At 34.5% G+C, this 16486-nt stretch overlaps 2 protein-coding genes and 1 pseudogene across 3 annotated transcripts; all 3 read left to right on the plus strand.

Annotated features, from left to right (window-relative positions):
- The first annotated feature begins 626 nt into the window (after nt 1-626).
- Nucleotides 627-1951, plus strand: LOC143630425 (cysteine-rich receptor-like protein kinase 2). Its single transcript, XM_077099441.1, has 5 exons — nt 627-690; nt 774-964; nt 1126-1336; nt 1426-1660; nt 1750-1951. The coding sequence occupies exons 1-5, from the start codon at nt 627-629 to the stop codon at nt 1949-1951; spliced, it is 903 nt and encodes a 300-aa protein (XP_076955556.1).
- A 3844-nt stretch (nt 1952-5795) lies between these two features.
- Nucleotides 5796-11466, plus strand: LOC143630450 (cysteine-rich receptor-like protein kinase 2). The gene is made up of 8 exons (XM_077099455.1): nt 5796-6772; nt 7675-8346; nt 8723-8833; nt 9755-9891; nt 10001-10211; nt 10306-10540; nt 10636-10789; nt 10883-11466. Exons 1-8 carry the CDS (start codon nt 6019-6021, stop codon nt 11219-11221), a joined length of 2613 nt encoding a protein of 870 aa, XP_076955570.1. The 5' UTR covers nt 5796-6018; the 3' UTR covers nt 11222-11466.
- Nucleotides 11467-11717: 251 nt separating this feature from the next.
- LOC143630452 (cysteine-rich receptor-like protein kinase 2) lies at nt 11718-15980 on the plus strand (annotated as a pseudogene). The gene is made up of 8 exons (XR_013153168.1): nt 11718-12893; nt 13156-13825; nt 14173-14279; nt 14441-14577; nt 14691-14901; nt 14986-15220; nt 15305-15455; nt 15547-15980. The product of XR_013153168.1 is annotated as a cysteine-rich receptor-like protein kinase 2 (transcript).
- The last annotated feature ends 506 nt before the right edge of the window (nt 15981-16486 follow it).

Consider the following 16486-nt stretch of genomic DNA (forward strand, 5'->3'; position numbering starts at 1 on the left):
GTATAGGAGATGTAGAAACAAACCCAAATTAACGTGGGAAGTTTATGTAGGTTTTATTATACATGCATCTCTCTAAGGATATGGTCAAGAATGGGTCTTCGTGGAGACGTGAGATTATTGTTATGGACTTTTAGTGCTTGTGGTCTTTGCATATCATCTTCTTCTTGTCTTCATTTCCATATGATGTTTTATTCGTTACTATTATACTTATATCATATGTCTGTTGTTGATAGCTTACTAATCTTATATTTTGGGTTTTAGTTGGTTCTTTTTGTTTCCGGTTCCTATGTTTCGATCTAATACACTTTTCTAGTCCATGTACAGTATTTTTAAGAGCCGGGGTCTCCCTAGTAACAACCTCTATATCCTTTGAGATAAATGTATTGTTTGCCCACATCTCACCCTCCCAGCCTTAAACTCTATCAATAACTTTGCTATGGATGGGATTCTATTAGGTATGGTTGTTGTTGTGGTGGTGTGTTATCTTGAATACGGTTATTAACAATTAAAAGAAGTGAATCTTCGATTTGGTTGATGTACACTTCAATTAAATAATTTCCCTCTTTATGGCTCGAGTAGGGAGAACCTTGATTATTGTATCGGCTATAAGTTCCGTGGTAGCATTCATGGTTGCAAGTATTATGGTTTATTATGCATGGAAGCACGGAAATAAATCGAAAACAAGACAAGGTACGTGCCTTTACTTTAAAATTGCCACAACTAGAGTCAATAAAGTGTTACTAGTTTGTCTAATTTAACATCGCTCAACTAAGATTCTACAATAAGCTATTTGGTCAAGAAACATTCTGAACTCCTAAATGTTATAGGTTCTAATGATACTAAATTGTTGAAGATCTTGAACGCTAGTAGTTTGAATTTCAAATACTCCACGATTAAGAAAGCCACTAGTTCTTTTGATGAGGCTAACAAGCTTGGGCAAGGGGGATTTGGAGCGGTATACAAGGTAGCATTACATAATCAACTATTTGACCTTATTAAACCAAACTTCCATATTCATGTTTTTGCATACTTTGGAGTTGCTGATTAGTTTATGTTGTTCTATGTTAATCATGAGCTCATTTTGTATGACTAATATATATATTTTTTCTACCTAAATTTTTGCAGGGTGTTCTTCCAAACGGAAGAGAGATTGCTGTTAAGAGACTTTTCTTTAACCATCGACACCGAGCAGGTGACTTCTATAATGAAGTCAACATAATCAGTAGTGTTGAGCACAAAAATCTGGTCAAACTTGTAGGATTTAGTTGTTTGGGGCCTGAAAGTGCTCTCATTTATGAATACCTACCGAATAGGAGTCTTGAGCATTTAATCTTTGGTGAGCACTAAGCATAGTAATATCTTTTCCCAAAAAATCTGTTAATCATGAAAATGCATCTTTTGTTTTTAATTTTTTAACTTGAGCAGATCCAATTAAAGGCAAGGACCTAAACTGGCCAAAAAGATTTGATATTATAACTGGGATTGCAGAAGGTTTGGTTTACCTTCATGAAAATAGTAAAACAAGGATCATTCACCGGGATATAAAAGCCGCTAATATCTTGTTGGATTCGAGGCTTCGCGCCAAGATTGCTGTTTTTGGGTTAGCCAGGTCTTTTCAACAAGATAAAAATCATATAAGCACCGGGATTGCAGGAACATTGTATGTACCAAATCATCGGTTACCTTATTTTCCCAAAAATTAACTAATTTTAATATATTTATTATTACTCTTTCTTTCAATCACCACAGAGGATATATGGCTCCAGAATACGTAGGACACGGTCAGTTAACTGAAAAAGTGGATGTATATAGCTTTGGTGTGCTAATTCTTGAGGTGGTTACTGGAATGCCAAATCGAGGACCGCAAACATCAGAGTATACTCACAGTTTGGTTTCATTGGTAAATACGATTACTTCTGCATGTTTGAGTTTCAGTAATAATTTCACATAAATTAAACTAAAATAGTGGCTACAAATTAGCATTGATATAGGTCTAGAGGCATTTTAAGCAAGGGTCAATGGATGAGCTTTTTGACAAGAACTTAATTTTGCAGAATTATCGTAATGATGACATGGAGGAGATAGAGAGTGTGGTGCATATAGGACTTCTTTGTATACAAGAAGTTGCATCACTTAGACCAACCATGTCTATGGCCTTACAAATGTTATCCAAGAATATTATACCCCTACCTACACCTGCAAACCCACCTTATACGCCTGAAAGCAACATACAAGTGGATAAATTTAGTTCAAATCTAGGTTTAAAACTCAAGTTAAACAATCATATTTCGGTTCCTACAGTTTCTGACACTTCTTTTGGTCCGAGGTAGATGTTTGTATGAACTAGGGGTTGCCAGATATGAATGATGATAAAACATTAGGGGTTACTAGATTTGGACGAAAATAAAACATTAGGGGTTAGAATTGTGTGTTGATCTGTTTAACACGGATTTGGATAAACTAAATATTTGACATATTGATGTATTTAACTATGAACAGTTAGTTTTGATATAGATGCCGGGACAAAATTGAGAAATTGATCTGTTTTAGTTAGTCTTATCATCATTTTGCTTTTGATAGATTTTTAACTAGGGGAACCTAGATCTCAAATTGATAAATTAATTGTAATATACAGCTTCTGAACAATCAGACCATATACATTACAAACTAAAATTAAGGCTTATGCACGACTTCTACAAACGTATAAAGGTGTACGTACTAGTTAATATATATCCATCAAACTGCTATATATATTTGTGTTTGTACGGGGATATATATTTTTGTGTTTGTATGGTGTTATCTCTACATTTTATTACAACGTATAAGTTTTCAAACTAATCTTGTTAAAAAACAAAAAAATGTATACAAGTGTTGGTATTAGACATGCTACTCTGAATTTATTAGACTCTGATATGATGCTTTATTAGAGTATTTTGTCAAAAAATTAAGTTAGATCATGATCAGTAGACTGTAAATTAGTTTTTTTTTTCTTTTCATTTCAAAAATAGATCATGATCAACAGACTTAAACAAAGATTTTAATTTGGGATTTCTTTTACCACTGTACGACTATTCATGACTATAACTTCTTGGATAAAAATGTTACAAGAATACTATTCTAGAATCAACGTTATGATATGTCACACCCTCAAAATCCACTAACGGAGTTTTACCGTCAGAGGGTGTGAACTAATAGGATCGGATTCATTAGTTATAATCAAACCATAAAACAAAGTTTTCAAACCACAAAACGTTTACGAGTAATTAATGCGGAAGCGTAAAAACCATAAAACAAATGTTGCGTCACGCGCGACGACTTAAAACCCAATGACAACAGTTTAAAATAGTTTGCATAAACAAAAGCGTTTTCAAGCAATGCATGATCCTATACCGCGCGCCCTCCTCGGCTACCTGAGAATAACATACTAAAAGTGTCAACACGAGGTTGGTGAGTTCACAAGTTTATATAAAATAAAGCGTTTAGCGTTTTGCGTTCAGCGTTCTGCGTTCAGCGTTTTGCGTTTAGCGTTTAGCGTTTACCAGATAGTGTTAAATCAATTATATATCTATAGGTAGCTAGCCTATAAAACAAGTATTACTAAGTGTTCGACCCCGAAGCTGACTGTTTATCAAGTGCCTTGTCACCAGGTTATCCAGACCATGGTACGTATTAGCCAAAATTACACCCGCTCGACCTCCAGTCGAGTTTAGCGTTGGGTGGGGTTTGTCAAACCCAGTAGTACTACTCAACAGTGACTCGCTATTCCAAATATTAACCGGTTCGATGTGTAGGACTTCAAATGTTTCGTTTGCCACTTAGCCTTTACAAGTGATATATAATTTACTAACAAAATCTTAAATGCGTTTAAAACAGTTTAAATGGGTAAGTGAAACTCACTGTTTGCGAAGTATTTCCCAAAATAATTCACCAAAGGATGCGTGTCACAGAAAAACTCTCTCTAGCGTACTAAAACAACAAAGAGATTTTTCTAAGTGTCGGAAATATTATCGAGTCTCTAGACTCGGCACATAATACCTATGCACACAATATATTTCGTGTTTCGTTTGTGAATCGTGTGTGACTTTAACAAGTACATCTGTGATACGTTGCATGTGTGAGCAATTATTTACGTGTCATGTATTAATAATGTACATCACTAGCAATTACTCCCCGTAAGGGCAATTTGGTCACACATAACAATTAACTAGCAATTATTCCCCGCAAGGGCAATTTGGTCAAAACACGACAACTATTTAACAAGTATTCCCCACAGGGGCAATTTGGTCAAAACATAACAATTATATAGCAAGTATCATGTTTCATGCATTTTCACAAAATTCAGCAGCTAGTTTCACCGAGACAGAAATTCTACTTGAAAGACTGTACTATTCCACCGATCATAGCATCTCAATTAATTTACCAAAAATCATCACAAAAGCATATATGTGTTAGGTTTCCAGAACATGTTTTATTTTATTTTTATTCCACATAGATTTCTCATAATGATCAAAACATTACAGCAAGCTCATAACAGTCAAATTCATGCGCAACAGAATGTTATTTGAAATTCCCGTTAAATGAAAAATCCAACAAATGCAAGACCACTTGGGTTAGGTTCCTAACTCAATAAGTCAACTTCCAGAAGTGGAACCAACCCAATTGGTCTCGTGGTTCATGAGATATAACATTTACAAAACAACCTAACAGCAGGTCTAACAACTCAGCTTTGCACCACGTTTTTGTAAAATCATAAAGGTTAACTTTTACACGTCCAAAAATTGCAAATTTACATTCTTTAGAAACTAGACTCAACCTAGTTTACTGTAGTATCAATTATCTCAACCAATTTTCACATTTACACCCTGTTACAGTCAATTGAACATTAACAACACAATCTGTCCAGAAACTGTTTGCATCCAAACTCAACATATTAACTATCTATGGACCACAAATCATTCATATAACATTCTAGACACTATAACCACTATCCATGCATATCAATTACACCATACACACATGGTTAGGGTTTTATTTGATCTCAAACTCAAAGACACAACAATTAACATGCAATAGCACCAATACTAGCTATCAATTCGACAATCAATACATCTTTCAATCAAAACAAGACACATGAACACCATCACATATAAAAATCAGACCTAGGGTTTATAATTAACCCATTAAAATCGAAATTAAGCATAGAGGATGCATAGGATAGTTGTTTATACCTTCCTAACACCTTAATCTTCAATCAAACTTGAACAATCTTGATTGTATGTGTGTATATGAGGCCGATCGCAAGGGGGGGGGGGGGCTTAGAGCTGCCGTCGGGTTTGGGAGGGAGAGAAAGAGTGTTAGGGTTTTAGTTTATGTTATTATTTATAATAACATGTCAACTTCCAAATGTTACTTTTCTAGCTTAACTAACTAGTTCTAGCACATTGAGTTAACGTTTATACCATGTTATCACATAACACATAAGTCTAACACATAATTATCACAAAATTATTGTTTTGACGTTTTTCGTTTATTCACCAATTGTTTGCGTCAACTCGTTTGCGTTTCGGTGCAATTCCCGAAAGACTACACATGTAGTAGTTGTCAAGCGTCATTTAAACCCTAGTTTAAATGTAATGAGGTGTGCGTTATAGATTCAATGATCTTTAAGTTTGAATTGACGGAGTTGAGTTAACGGGGTTAACCTGAAATTGACGAATGTCACATGATATAAGTTGGATTATATTATGTTGATATTAGTTATACATCAATACTTTCAAACCTACCAAACGTCAATGGTTAGCTTAATATAGTTGACAATGGAGACTTAAATATATAATTAGAACATGACTAGGGGACTCAGTAATGCCGGTCTAACTCGACTACCATCTTTCACACTTCAAAGTTCTATACTGATTTGTTTCTCCATGTTAGTCTTCTTTTACATATCTGCCAACACAAGCAAATTTAAATGTCCTAATACCCAACAATTTTCAACTATCTGATCAATATTTCTTGAAGATGAAGGACTCGGTACATATAACATCTTTTGCTATTAATCTTATCATCCTATTACTCTTGGTAGGTAAATCAGAGGGCAATCCCAGATCGCAGATCGTTAAGTTAGTTTGCGATCAAAAGCAGGCCAACAATCAAACAATAGCCACCCCTAACTTTATCCAAACCATGACAAAATTAGGCACACAACTGCAATCATCACGTAGTGGAACAACCGTTACAGGAACAGGCCCTGATGCCATGTACGGACTTGGTGAATGTTACGGTGATCTTTCGACCGACGACTGTATATTATGCTATGCTGAAGCACGCACTGTTCTTCCCACATGCTTCCCTGAATTTGGTCGAATTCATCTTGACGGTTGCTTCATGAGAATGAACAATTACAGCTTTTTTGATGAAAGTTTAGGAACAGAAGATACAACATATTGTGGAGATACGATGTTGGCTGGTAGTGTGTTTCAAGATTCAGTGCGTCGTGTGGTCTCGAATGCTGTAATCGATGCACCAAAAAACCGTGATTTCTTTGCACGAGAATTGTCTTTGTCCGGTACTGCAAATGAGTCTGCTTATGTGCTGGCTGATTGTTGGAACACTTTGAATGAGACATCTTGTAGTGATTGTTTGCAGAGAGCTTCTGAATCCATCTTGAAATGTTTGCCATCATATGAAGGACGTGCAACTTATACGGGATGTTTTATGAGATATTCGAATACCAATTTCCTAAATCAGGAATCAACTCCTGCTAGTAATGGAGGTAAATCCTAATATTTTTTTTTCTTCTTTAAAATAACTTGAAGGCTAATGTCGCCCACGGGTTCGGATATAGGTACATGTAAAACCAAAATTGAACTGGATATTCGAAATATTTTAGAAAACATAAACCCAAACAGAAGGTTTTTGGCTGGGTTGGGTTAGTTCGGTTCGTCAATGCCGGTTATTTATGTTATGGGCAAGTTATTTCGGTTTCATGCACACCTGGTCTAACCTAAGATATATACACATACTAGCCGTACATGCATGCAAGAGACTGTTTTCAAGACTTAAACTTATTATCTCTATGTCATATAACAACAACCTTACTGTTTAGAATTACCGTTCTTCAAAAGTCCGACCTTCTAAATCATACCTCAAATCATATATAAAATAAGTTAGAAAAAATATCTTTGTGAAATACAATACTTTATAAAATAATAAGAGTCAAATAACCCAATTAATTAAATAAATCATTTACGTATTGGTAGGAGTGTAGTTGATGCGTGAAAGTGACAATAATATTAAATTGATTATGAAAATTTCATTGAATACTTATATTTAATAATATAATTGTGAGTTGTGACAAACTCACATGATTCATTAGTTGATGTCTTGATTTCTTAATTATCGTACTTAATTAGTTTCTTATTTGTGAATTTAGTTACAAATGCTACTTCTTTTTCTTCCTGTAAAAGAGAGAAACTGTTCACATGGAATTTTTCTCATAACAATTATTACTCTACATTTCTGTTTTCACCTTTGTCACATGGTGGATTAAATTCCTTAACGCATCACAAAAAAATCCCTAAACAAACCAATGATTAATAGGCCATTTGGGCCAAATTATATTTCTTCTAGTGTAAACATATCATTCATGTCATGATAATGGTTTGTATTGATCAGATGGGAGCGCAAAAAGCCAACTGATCCAGTTAATTTGCAAAAATCAGCAAGGGAAAAATCGAACCAGACTCATCCCCAATTTTCTCAAATCAATGGAGGATATCAACTTCAAAATGCAAACTTCACATACCGGAACAGTAGTAATAGGCACCGGTCCAGAGAGCATACATGTACTTGCACAATGCTACGGAGATCTTTCCACCAGCGAATGCCACTTATGTTGTGCCAGAGCACGCACTTCTCTTCCAAGTTGTTTGCCCAACATTGGGGGCAGAGTTTATCTAGAAGGATGCTTTATGCGATTCGAGAATTACAGTTTCTTTGGTGAGGTTACAGGGAAAGAAGATAGAATAGTTTGTGATAATATAACACGAAAAGACGATGATTTTCAACAAGCGGCATCGAAAGCTGTGTTAGAAGCGGTGGAAAGTGCACCTAAAAATAGGAACCTGTATGCGGGGACTCAAAACGAATCAGCATATGCAGCCGCCAATTGCTGGAGTCCGTTAGGTGAAGAATCATGTGCAGAGTGTTTGAAGAAAGCAAGTAATTCAATGTTAACTTGTTTGCCTGGTTCAGTGGGGTATGCCTTGTATACTGGTTGCTTCATGAGGTATTCGGACACTAAATTTTTGGTGTTTGCAAACCCTGATCGTAAAAGACGCTCTAAAAGTAAGTTATTGTGATTTCTCTTAGCTTGTATTATGTATTTGTACATATAAACTTTACAACTCTGTAATAAATCGTATGACGGATTAAGATTGATAAAATTCATCCGTAGAGTTGCACCGGAAGTTAGAATAAATTAGCAAATGATGTAACTTTTTATTTTTGATAAATCATGAAAATAGACATATTAGCTAAAGTTTCTACACAACAGGCATGCCGAAATTTTGAAAACATATAACTACATGATGAAAGTATAACACAATCAAAAAGTGCCATGATGCTGCCACATGGTTTCTAACTTAAGAAAAATGAATGTTTGATTTGGTCAATGTATACCCCAATTATTTCTAATAGATTCTAATATTTATGGCCTCTGCAGGAAAAACAATTATTATTGTATTGGCTGTTAGTTCGATGGTAGCATTCGTAGTTGCAAGCCTTATTGGGTTGTATGCACGGAAGCACAAAAATAAATCAAAAACAAGACAAGGTACATGTTGGACATGGGTCACAATAACCTTTAAAGTGATAAAATAAAATAAGTATAACGATACTCTCGTTATACATGGGAAATATCCTAGTAGATTACCGTGTACAAAACCAAAAATAAAATTAATATAGAGAACAAATAATATAGATTCGTGTCGATGTCTTTGGTGAGAACTTCACCAAGAACTTCTTGACTCGAGTCGTCCACACGTTGAGTATCTTCACATTCGTCTTAGTTTTCCTTGGTGTGGCTACAGATCTTATCCTTGACCCAACTCCATTGGCTGCAACAATACATGAACATAATAATATATATTGAGCGTTCGTTGAGGCACGTATTCAATACGCTTCCCTTAAAACAGATTTCGGGTCTCTACTAAAGAGCCCGTTTGTCTCCCAGGGTACAACAGCCGAAGCAGTATGTACTACCGGGAAAGGCTACGCGCCCAAGGTTACATCGGGTATATCGGTATTCTTGAAAATGAATATGCTAGAATAATGTGATGAAGGAATCAAGTAGAGAGTACTCCTCTCTAACCATATGGATTTTTTAAGTGAACACATTTTTCTAGTTCTCTCCAAATGAGGCACAAAGCCAAATAATATATTCAAGAGTTGAAAAAAAACAAATGTCTCACTTAATTAGTGACTTAATGTAATAATAAAAACTCATTAAGTGTCATCAAGCCACTTTACTAAAGAGTTTCACCAATCAAGAGTTTTTTACAATAATTAATTTCCATTCACATTTTCTAAATTTTCCAACAGTACATGCTTTCACTTTTAGTATTGCCACAAATGAAGTGGATAGCTACTCTCTTAATCTTAAATAGTGTTATAACTAACATTAATTTCATGTCACTGTTAAGCTTCTATATTGAGCTAGATGATCAAGTAACATTCTGATTCCTGTATATTTTAGGTGAAGATGACACTAACTTATTGGAGACCCTGAATAGTAGTAGCTTGAACATCAAATACTCCACGATTGAGAAAGCCACGGGTTGTTTTGCTGAGGCTAAAAAGCTTGGGCAAGGGGGATTTGGAGCAGTATACAAGGTAGTTTTAAAAAGTCGATCGTTTGACCTTATTAAACATTTAAGCCAAACTTCTTTGGAGTTGAAGATTAGTTTATGTTGTTCCATGCTAATCATGAACTTTTTTACAGGGTGTTCTTCCAAACGGAAAAGAGATTGCCGTCAAAAGACTTTTCTTCAACCACCGACATAGGGCAGGTGACTTCTATAACGAAGTCAACATAATCAGCAATGTTGACCACAAAAATCTGGTCAAGCTTGTAGGATTCAGTTGTTTGGGGCCTGAAAGTGCTCTCGTATATGAGTATCTACCAAACAAGAGTCTTGATCATTTCATATTTGGTAAGTACTAAGCAAAATGATTTCCTAAAATTCTGCAAGCATATCAGTTATTCAATGAAAATACACTTCTCTTTTACTTCATCAACTTGTGTAGATCCAATTAAAGGCAAGGAACTAAATTGGGCAAAAAGATTTGATATTATAATCGGGACAGCAAAAGGTTTGGTTTACCTTCATGAAAATAGTAAAACAAGGATCATTCACCGGGATATAAAAGCTGCTAACATCTTATTGGATTCAAGGCTTTGCGCTAAGATTGCTGATTTTGGGTTAGCCAGATCTTATCAACAAGATAAAAATCATATAAGCACCGGGATTGCAGGAACAATGTATGCACCGTTTCGTTAGTTACCTTAAATTTATTCAGCAACGATTGACTTTTTTAGATACAATTTTGTATCACTCATTCTTTTCAATATTGTAGAGGATATATGGCTCCAGAATACATAGGCCATGGTCAGTTAACCGAAAAGGTGGATGTATATAGCTTCGGCGTGCTAATTCTTGAGGTAGTTACTGGAATGCCAAACAGAAGAAGATCACAATCATCAGAGTATACTCACAATTTAATTTCAATGGTAAATATGATTTCTTCATAATTATGTTTTAATTAAATAGCTGTATATAAAACTAACTGACTAATAATGGCTGCGAATTTTCTTTGTAAATAGGTGTGGAAGCATTTTAAGCAAGGGTCAGTGGATGAGCTATTTGACAGTAACTTGATGTTGCAGAACAAGAGTTATGGTATGAAGAAGGAGATAGAGAGTGTGGTACATATAGGACTTCTTTGCATACAAGAAGTTGCATCACTTAGACCAACCATGTCTATGGCCTTGCAAATGTTATCCAAGAATATTATACCCCTACCTGCACCAGCAAATCCACCTTTTACATCGGAAAGCAGCATACTGGTGGATGAATCTAGTTCAAATGAAGGTTTAAAACTTAGGTTAAACAATCATGTTTCGGTTCCTACAATTTCCGAGATCTCTTTTGGTCCGAGGTAGATGTTTATTTGAAAAATCCAGTTTAAGTTAAGAGATATGATTTGGATGACACTATAACATTAATTAGGAAAGTCCTTACATATATGAGGTATCGGGATGAGTTGTAAAAAACTTAAACATTAATTAGCAAAGTCCTTACAAATAATTCATAGTTCGGTTAGTGATTTTATTAATTTATAAACGAATATATGATGTATGAAATCATTCTTGTTAGAAAATACATAAATAAAAACATATTTTGTATGGTGATATCTCTACACTGTTTTTACAGCGTACAATGTTCACACTTATATCTTGTTAACAAACTAAACTTTGTATAGAAGAGACATAAACTAAAAACAATTTGTTTGCCAAATATAGTTTCTATAACTAGTATTAGAACAAATTGCTCTTACTTTATTAAACTTTGATATAACACTTTATTAACTTTTGTAAAGTATTGAAGTTAGATCATGATCAATAGACTTAATTAAACAAAGATTTTAATTTTGGATTTCTTTAACCACTCTACGACTATTGATGGCTATACATTTTGTAATAAAAATGTTACAAGAACACTTTTCTAAAATCAACATCATGGTATGAATTGTATATTAGTGAAAGTAATGTTGACCACACATCAATGTTAGCCTACCAAAGTAGACATCGAAGGGTTTAATTCATATTCATATCATTAATCATGAATGATTTTAAGAATCTTAGTTATTAACTAAAGAACAAGAGACTTATTCGAAATTTTGAATATGTATACAAATAGAACAAGACAAGGGGAATCAGTAGCACCTATCTTAGTCGACTACCCAATTGGGCCAATTGTGATTTTTTTTCTCTCCATGTCAATTTTTCTTCGATCTATATATTCAACGACTTTCAACATATACCGAACGAAGACTCACTTGCTACGTCCATCTTCACGAAACCATGATTTTGCAACTCTGTCCTATTCATATATCATCTGTTGTTATTCATCTTATTATAGTTTTAGTCATGGTAGGCAAATCAGAGGGCAATCCTCGATCCCAGGTCATTAAATTAGTTTGTGATCAAAAGCAGACCAACACTGAAAATGAAATCATAGCCGGCCAGAACTTTCTCCAAACTATGACAAAAATAGGCATCCAACTGCGATCAGCACATAGCGGAACAGCTTTTACAGGCACAGGCTCTAGTGCCATGTACGCGCTTGGTGAATGTTACGGTGATCTTTCAACAGATGACTGTGTTTTATGCTATGCCGAAGCACGCACTCTTCTGGCCACCTGCTACCCTGAATATGGTCGAATTTATCTTGATGGTTGCTTCATGAGAATGAATAATTACAGCTTCTATGACGAAAGTTTGGAGGCAGCGGATACAGCAAGTTGTGGGGATACGATGTTAACTGGTGATGTGTTTCAAGAGTCGGTCAGACGTGCAGTCTCGAATGCTGTAATGGATGCACCAAAAAACAGTGATTTTTTCGCACGAGAACTATCTTCTTCTGCTTATGTGCTCGCTGATTGTTGGAATACTTTGGATGAGACTTCTTGTACCAATTGTTTGCAGAGAGCATCTGAATCCATCTTGAAATGCTTTCCATCGTCTGAAGGGCGTGCACTCTATACAGGATGTTTTATGAGGTATTCAAATACCAACTTTCTAAATCCGAAATCAACTCCTACCAGTAATGGAGGTAAATCCATAATATTTATATTCTTCTTCATGAGTTCATGTTTTTAAAAATATGATTTAATTTGTAAGAAACAGTGTGTTGTTTTATAATTAACTTTGTTAGCTCTTACTAGGTAATTTTCGTTTATGTAATTTGACCAAATCTACTATTTATTTTTCTTTATCTAAAACTTACATTTTTTTTTCTTTGTTAATACTCTTTCCTAATATGAAGTTTGTGAACATATCATATTCTTACCACAATAATGGTGTATACTGATTAGATGGAAGTGCGAAAAGCCAATTGATCAAATTGATTTGCCAAGATCAACAACTAAGCAAACGAACCAAATTCATCGCTAATTTTCTCAAATCAATGGAAGATATCAACACCAAAATGCAAACATCACATACCGGAACCATAGTTACAGGCACCGGAACTGAGACCACTTATGTACTTGCACAATGCTACGGCGATATTTCCATTACTGAATGCCTATTATGTTGCGCCGAAGCACGCACTTCACTTCCCAGTTGTTTGCCAAACGTTGGTGGTAGAGTTTATTTAGCGGGCTGCTTTATGCGATTCGAGAATTATAGCTTCTTTGGTGAGGTCACAGGGAAGGAAGATAGAGTCTTTTGTGATAATATAACAAGAAAAGATGATGATTTTCAACAAGCGGCATCGAAAGCTGTACGACAAGCGGTGGAAAGTGCACCTAAAACATGGAACCTCTACGCGGAGACCCAAAACAAGTCAGCATATGCAGCTGGTGATTGCTGGAGTTCCTTGGGTGCAAGGTCATGTGAAGAGTGTTTACAAAAAGCAGGTGGTTCGATATTAGGTTGTTTTCCTGGTTCAATGGGGTATGCCTTGTATACTGGTTGCTTCATGAGATATTCTGACATGAAGTTTTCAAATTCTGATCATAATATAAGACGCTCCAAATGTAAGTTATCAAAGTTAACGTACAAACGAAATTAATGTGCTAATTGTGAAAATCAGGTAGTATAATTATATATACAAATAGAGTAACTATTATAGAGAGTGTTTATATATACGTGTAGAATAATTATGTAATTATATCATAGAGTAATTATAATTACTCTATGATGTAATTACATAATTACTCTACTTGATTATCAAAATTAGCACGTTAATTTCATTTGTATTTGATCCAAACCCTATATATATATATATATATATTAAACATGGTTACTAATATTAAAAGAAATGAATGTTTGATTTGGTTGATGCACCGTAATTAACCAATTCTTCTATGTATAGCCTCAGCAAAGAGAACAATGATTATTGTATCGATTGTTAGTTCTGTGGTAGCGTTCGTAGTTGCAAGTATTGTAATTCTTTTTGCATGGAAGAACAGAAGTATATCGAAAACAAGGCAAGGTATGTCTTTGCTTTTTAAAATCAACACAATCCGTTTAAATAACTAGCTTCATAATCATAAATATTGTTACCATTCTATCTAATTTGATGCCACTCAACTAAGCTTCGATATGTGATGAGCTTTTTGGTCATAATACATCATAATTTTTTAAATGTCCCAGGTTCTAATGACACTAAATTATTGAAGATCCTGAACAGTAGTAGCTTGAACGTCAAATACTCCACGATCGAGAAAGCCACGAGTTCTTTTAATGAGGCTAACAAGCTTGGGGAAGGGGGATTTGGAGCGGTATATAAGGTAGCTATTCTTAAAAAGTCAACTTTGCAACCTTTTTAAACATTTAAACCAAACTTCTATGGAAGTGTTAATTAGCTCATGTTGCTCTATGTTAATTATGAACTTTGTTACAGGGTGTTCTTTCAGATGGAAGAGAGATTGCCGTCAAGAGACTTTTTTTTAACCATCGACATAGAGCAGTTGACTTCTTCAATGAGGTCAACATAATCAGTAGCGTTGAGCACAAAAATCTGGTCAAACTAATAGGATTTAGTTGTTTGGGTCCCGAAAGCATTCTCATATATGAGTTTCTACCAAACAAGAGCCTTGATCATTTCATTTTTGGTAAGCATAATAATTCAAATTTCTCAAAAAAAAATAATAAATAAAATAGAATTATTCAATGATATTTTTCTTCAACATGTGCAGATCCAATTAAAGGCTAGGAACTAAACTGGGCAAAGAGATTTGATATTATAATTGGGATAGCAGAAGGTTTGGTTTATCTTCACGAAAACAGTAAAACAAGGATCATTCATAGGGATATTAAAGCTGCTAATATCTTGTTGGATTCGAGGCCTCACGCTAAGATTGCTGATTTTGGGTTAGCTAGGTCTTTTCAACAAGACAAAAATCATATAAGCACGGGGATCGCGGGAACACTGTATGCACCGTTTCATTAATCTCTTTATTTACTCTAAATAAGAGATGTTTAAATTTATTTATCTAGTTTTCTCAAACACTGTAGAGGATATATAGCTCCAGAATACGTAGGCCATGGTCAGTTAACTGAAAAGGTGGATGTATATAGCTTCGGTGTGCTAACACTTGAGGTAGTTACTGGAATTCCAAACCGAGGACCAGAAACATCAGAGTATACTCACAATTTGGTTTCAATGGTAAGTATGGTTTTTACATGATTATGTTTTATAAAATTATTTCATGTGAACCTAAGTAACTAATTATGGCTGCAAATTTGCATTGAAGTAGGTTTGGAAGCATTTTAAGCAAGGGTCAGTGGATGAGCTTTTTGATAAGAAATTGATGTTGCAAAATCATATATATGATGGCATGAAGAAGGAGATGGAGAGTGTGGTACATATAGGACTTCTTTGCATACAAGAGGTCGCATCACGTAGACCAACCATGTCTATGGCCTTGCAAATGTTATCCAAGAATATTATACCCCTACCTGCACCAACAAATCCACCTTTTACACCTGAAAGCAACATACAAGCGAATGACTTTAGTTTAAAACTTAAGTTAAACAATCATGTTTCAGTTCCTACAGTTTCCGACATTTCTTTTGATCCAAGGTAGATATTTGCTTGAAAAATATAGCTTGGAAAAGGTTACCAAATTTGGATTATGTACAATAAAACATTAGAGTTTGCAACTATGAGGGATTTAGGATGATTTGTTTAAAAAAACTTGTATGTTATCGAAGTCATTTTAAGTAATTCATGAATTATTGTAGTTCTGTTAGTCGTTTTATTTTATAAATAAATATATAATCTAAGTTTATAGAGGTAGGATTAAGATCAAATACAAATGACTTTTATCGTGAGATGTATACAAATAAGTAAAATAATTATTACTATAGTATAACTTTTGAACTAGAGTAATATTATTTTTATAACATAATTACACTAATTCAAAACTGTAATTACTCTAGTTATTTGTGTGTTTAGTATGTTAAGTTTACTTATATCGAATCCCACCCCTATAAAGGTATATGTCATGTTTATGAAATCATTCTTTTTAGACAATATTTTAACATGTATTTTATCATGTAATGACGAGGTTTTTTCTTTAATAACGAAACATAATCTTCAATAAGATTCTTTACTGTTACTACTATCAATCTACCATTAACAAAAAACTATTTCATTATACCAGTTTTATTACTAGACGTATCAAGAAACAAATC

Source organism: Bidens hawaiensis, unplaced genomic scaffold (genome assembly GCF_021521415.1).
Source record: "Bidens hawaiensis isolate Kalapana, Puna unplaced genomic scaffold, B.hawaiensis_p1.1 tig00005663_1, whole genome shotgun sequence".
In the NCBI taxonomy this organism is placed as follows: Eukaryota; Viridiplantae; Streptophyta; class Magnoliopsida; order Asterales; family Asteraceae; genus Bidens; species Bidens hawaiensis.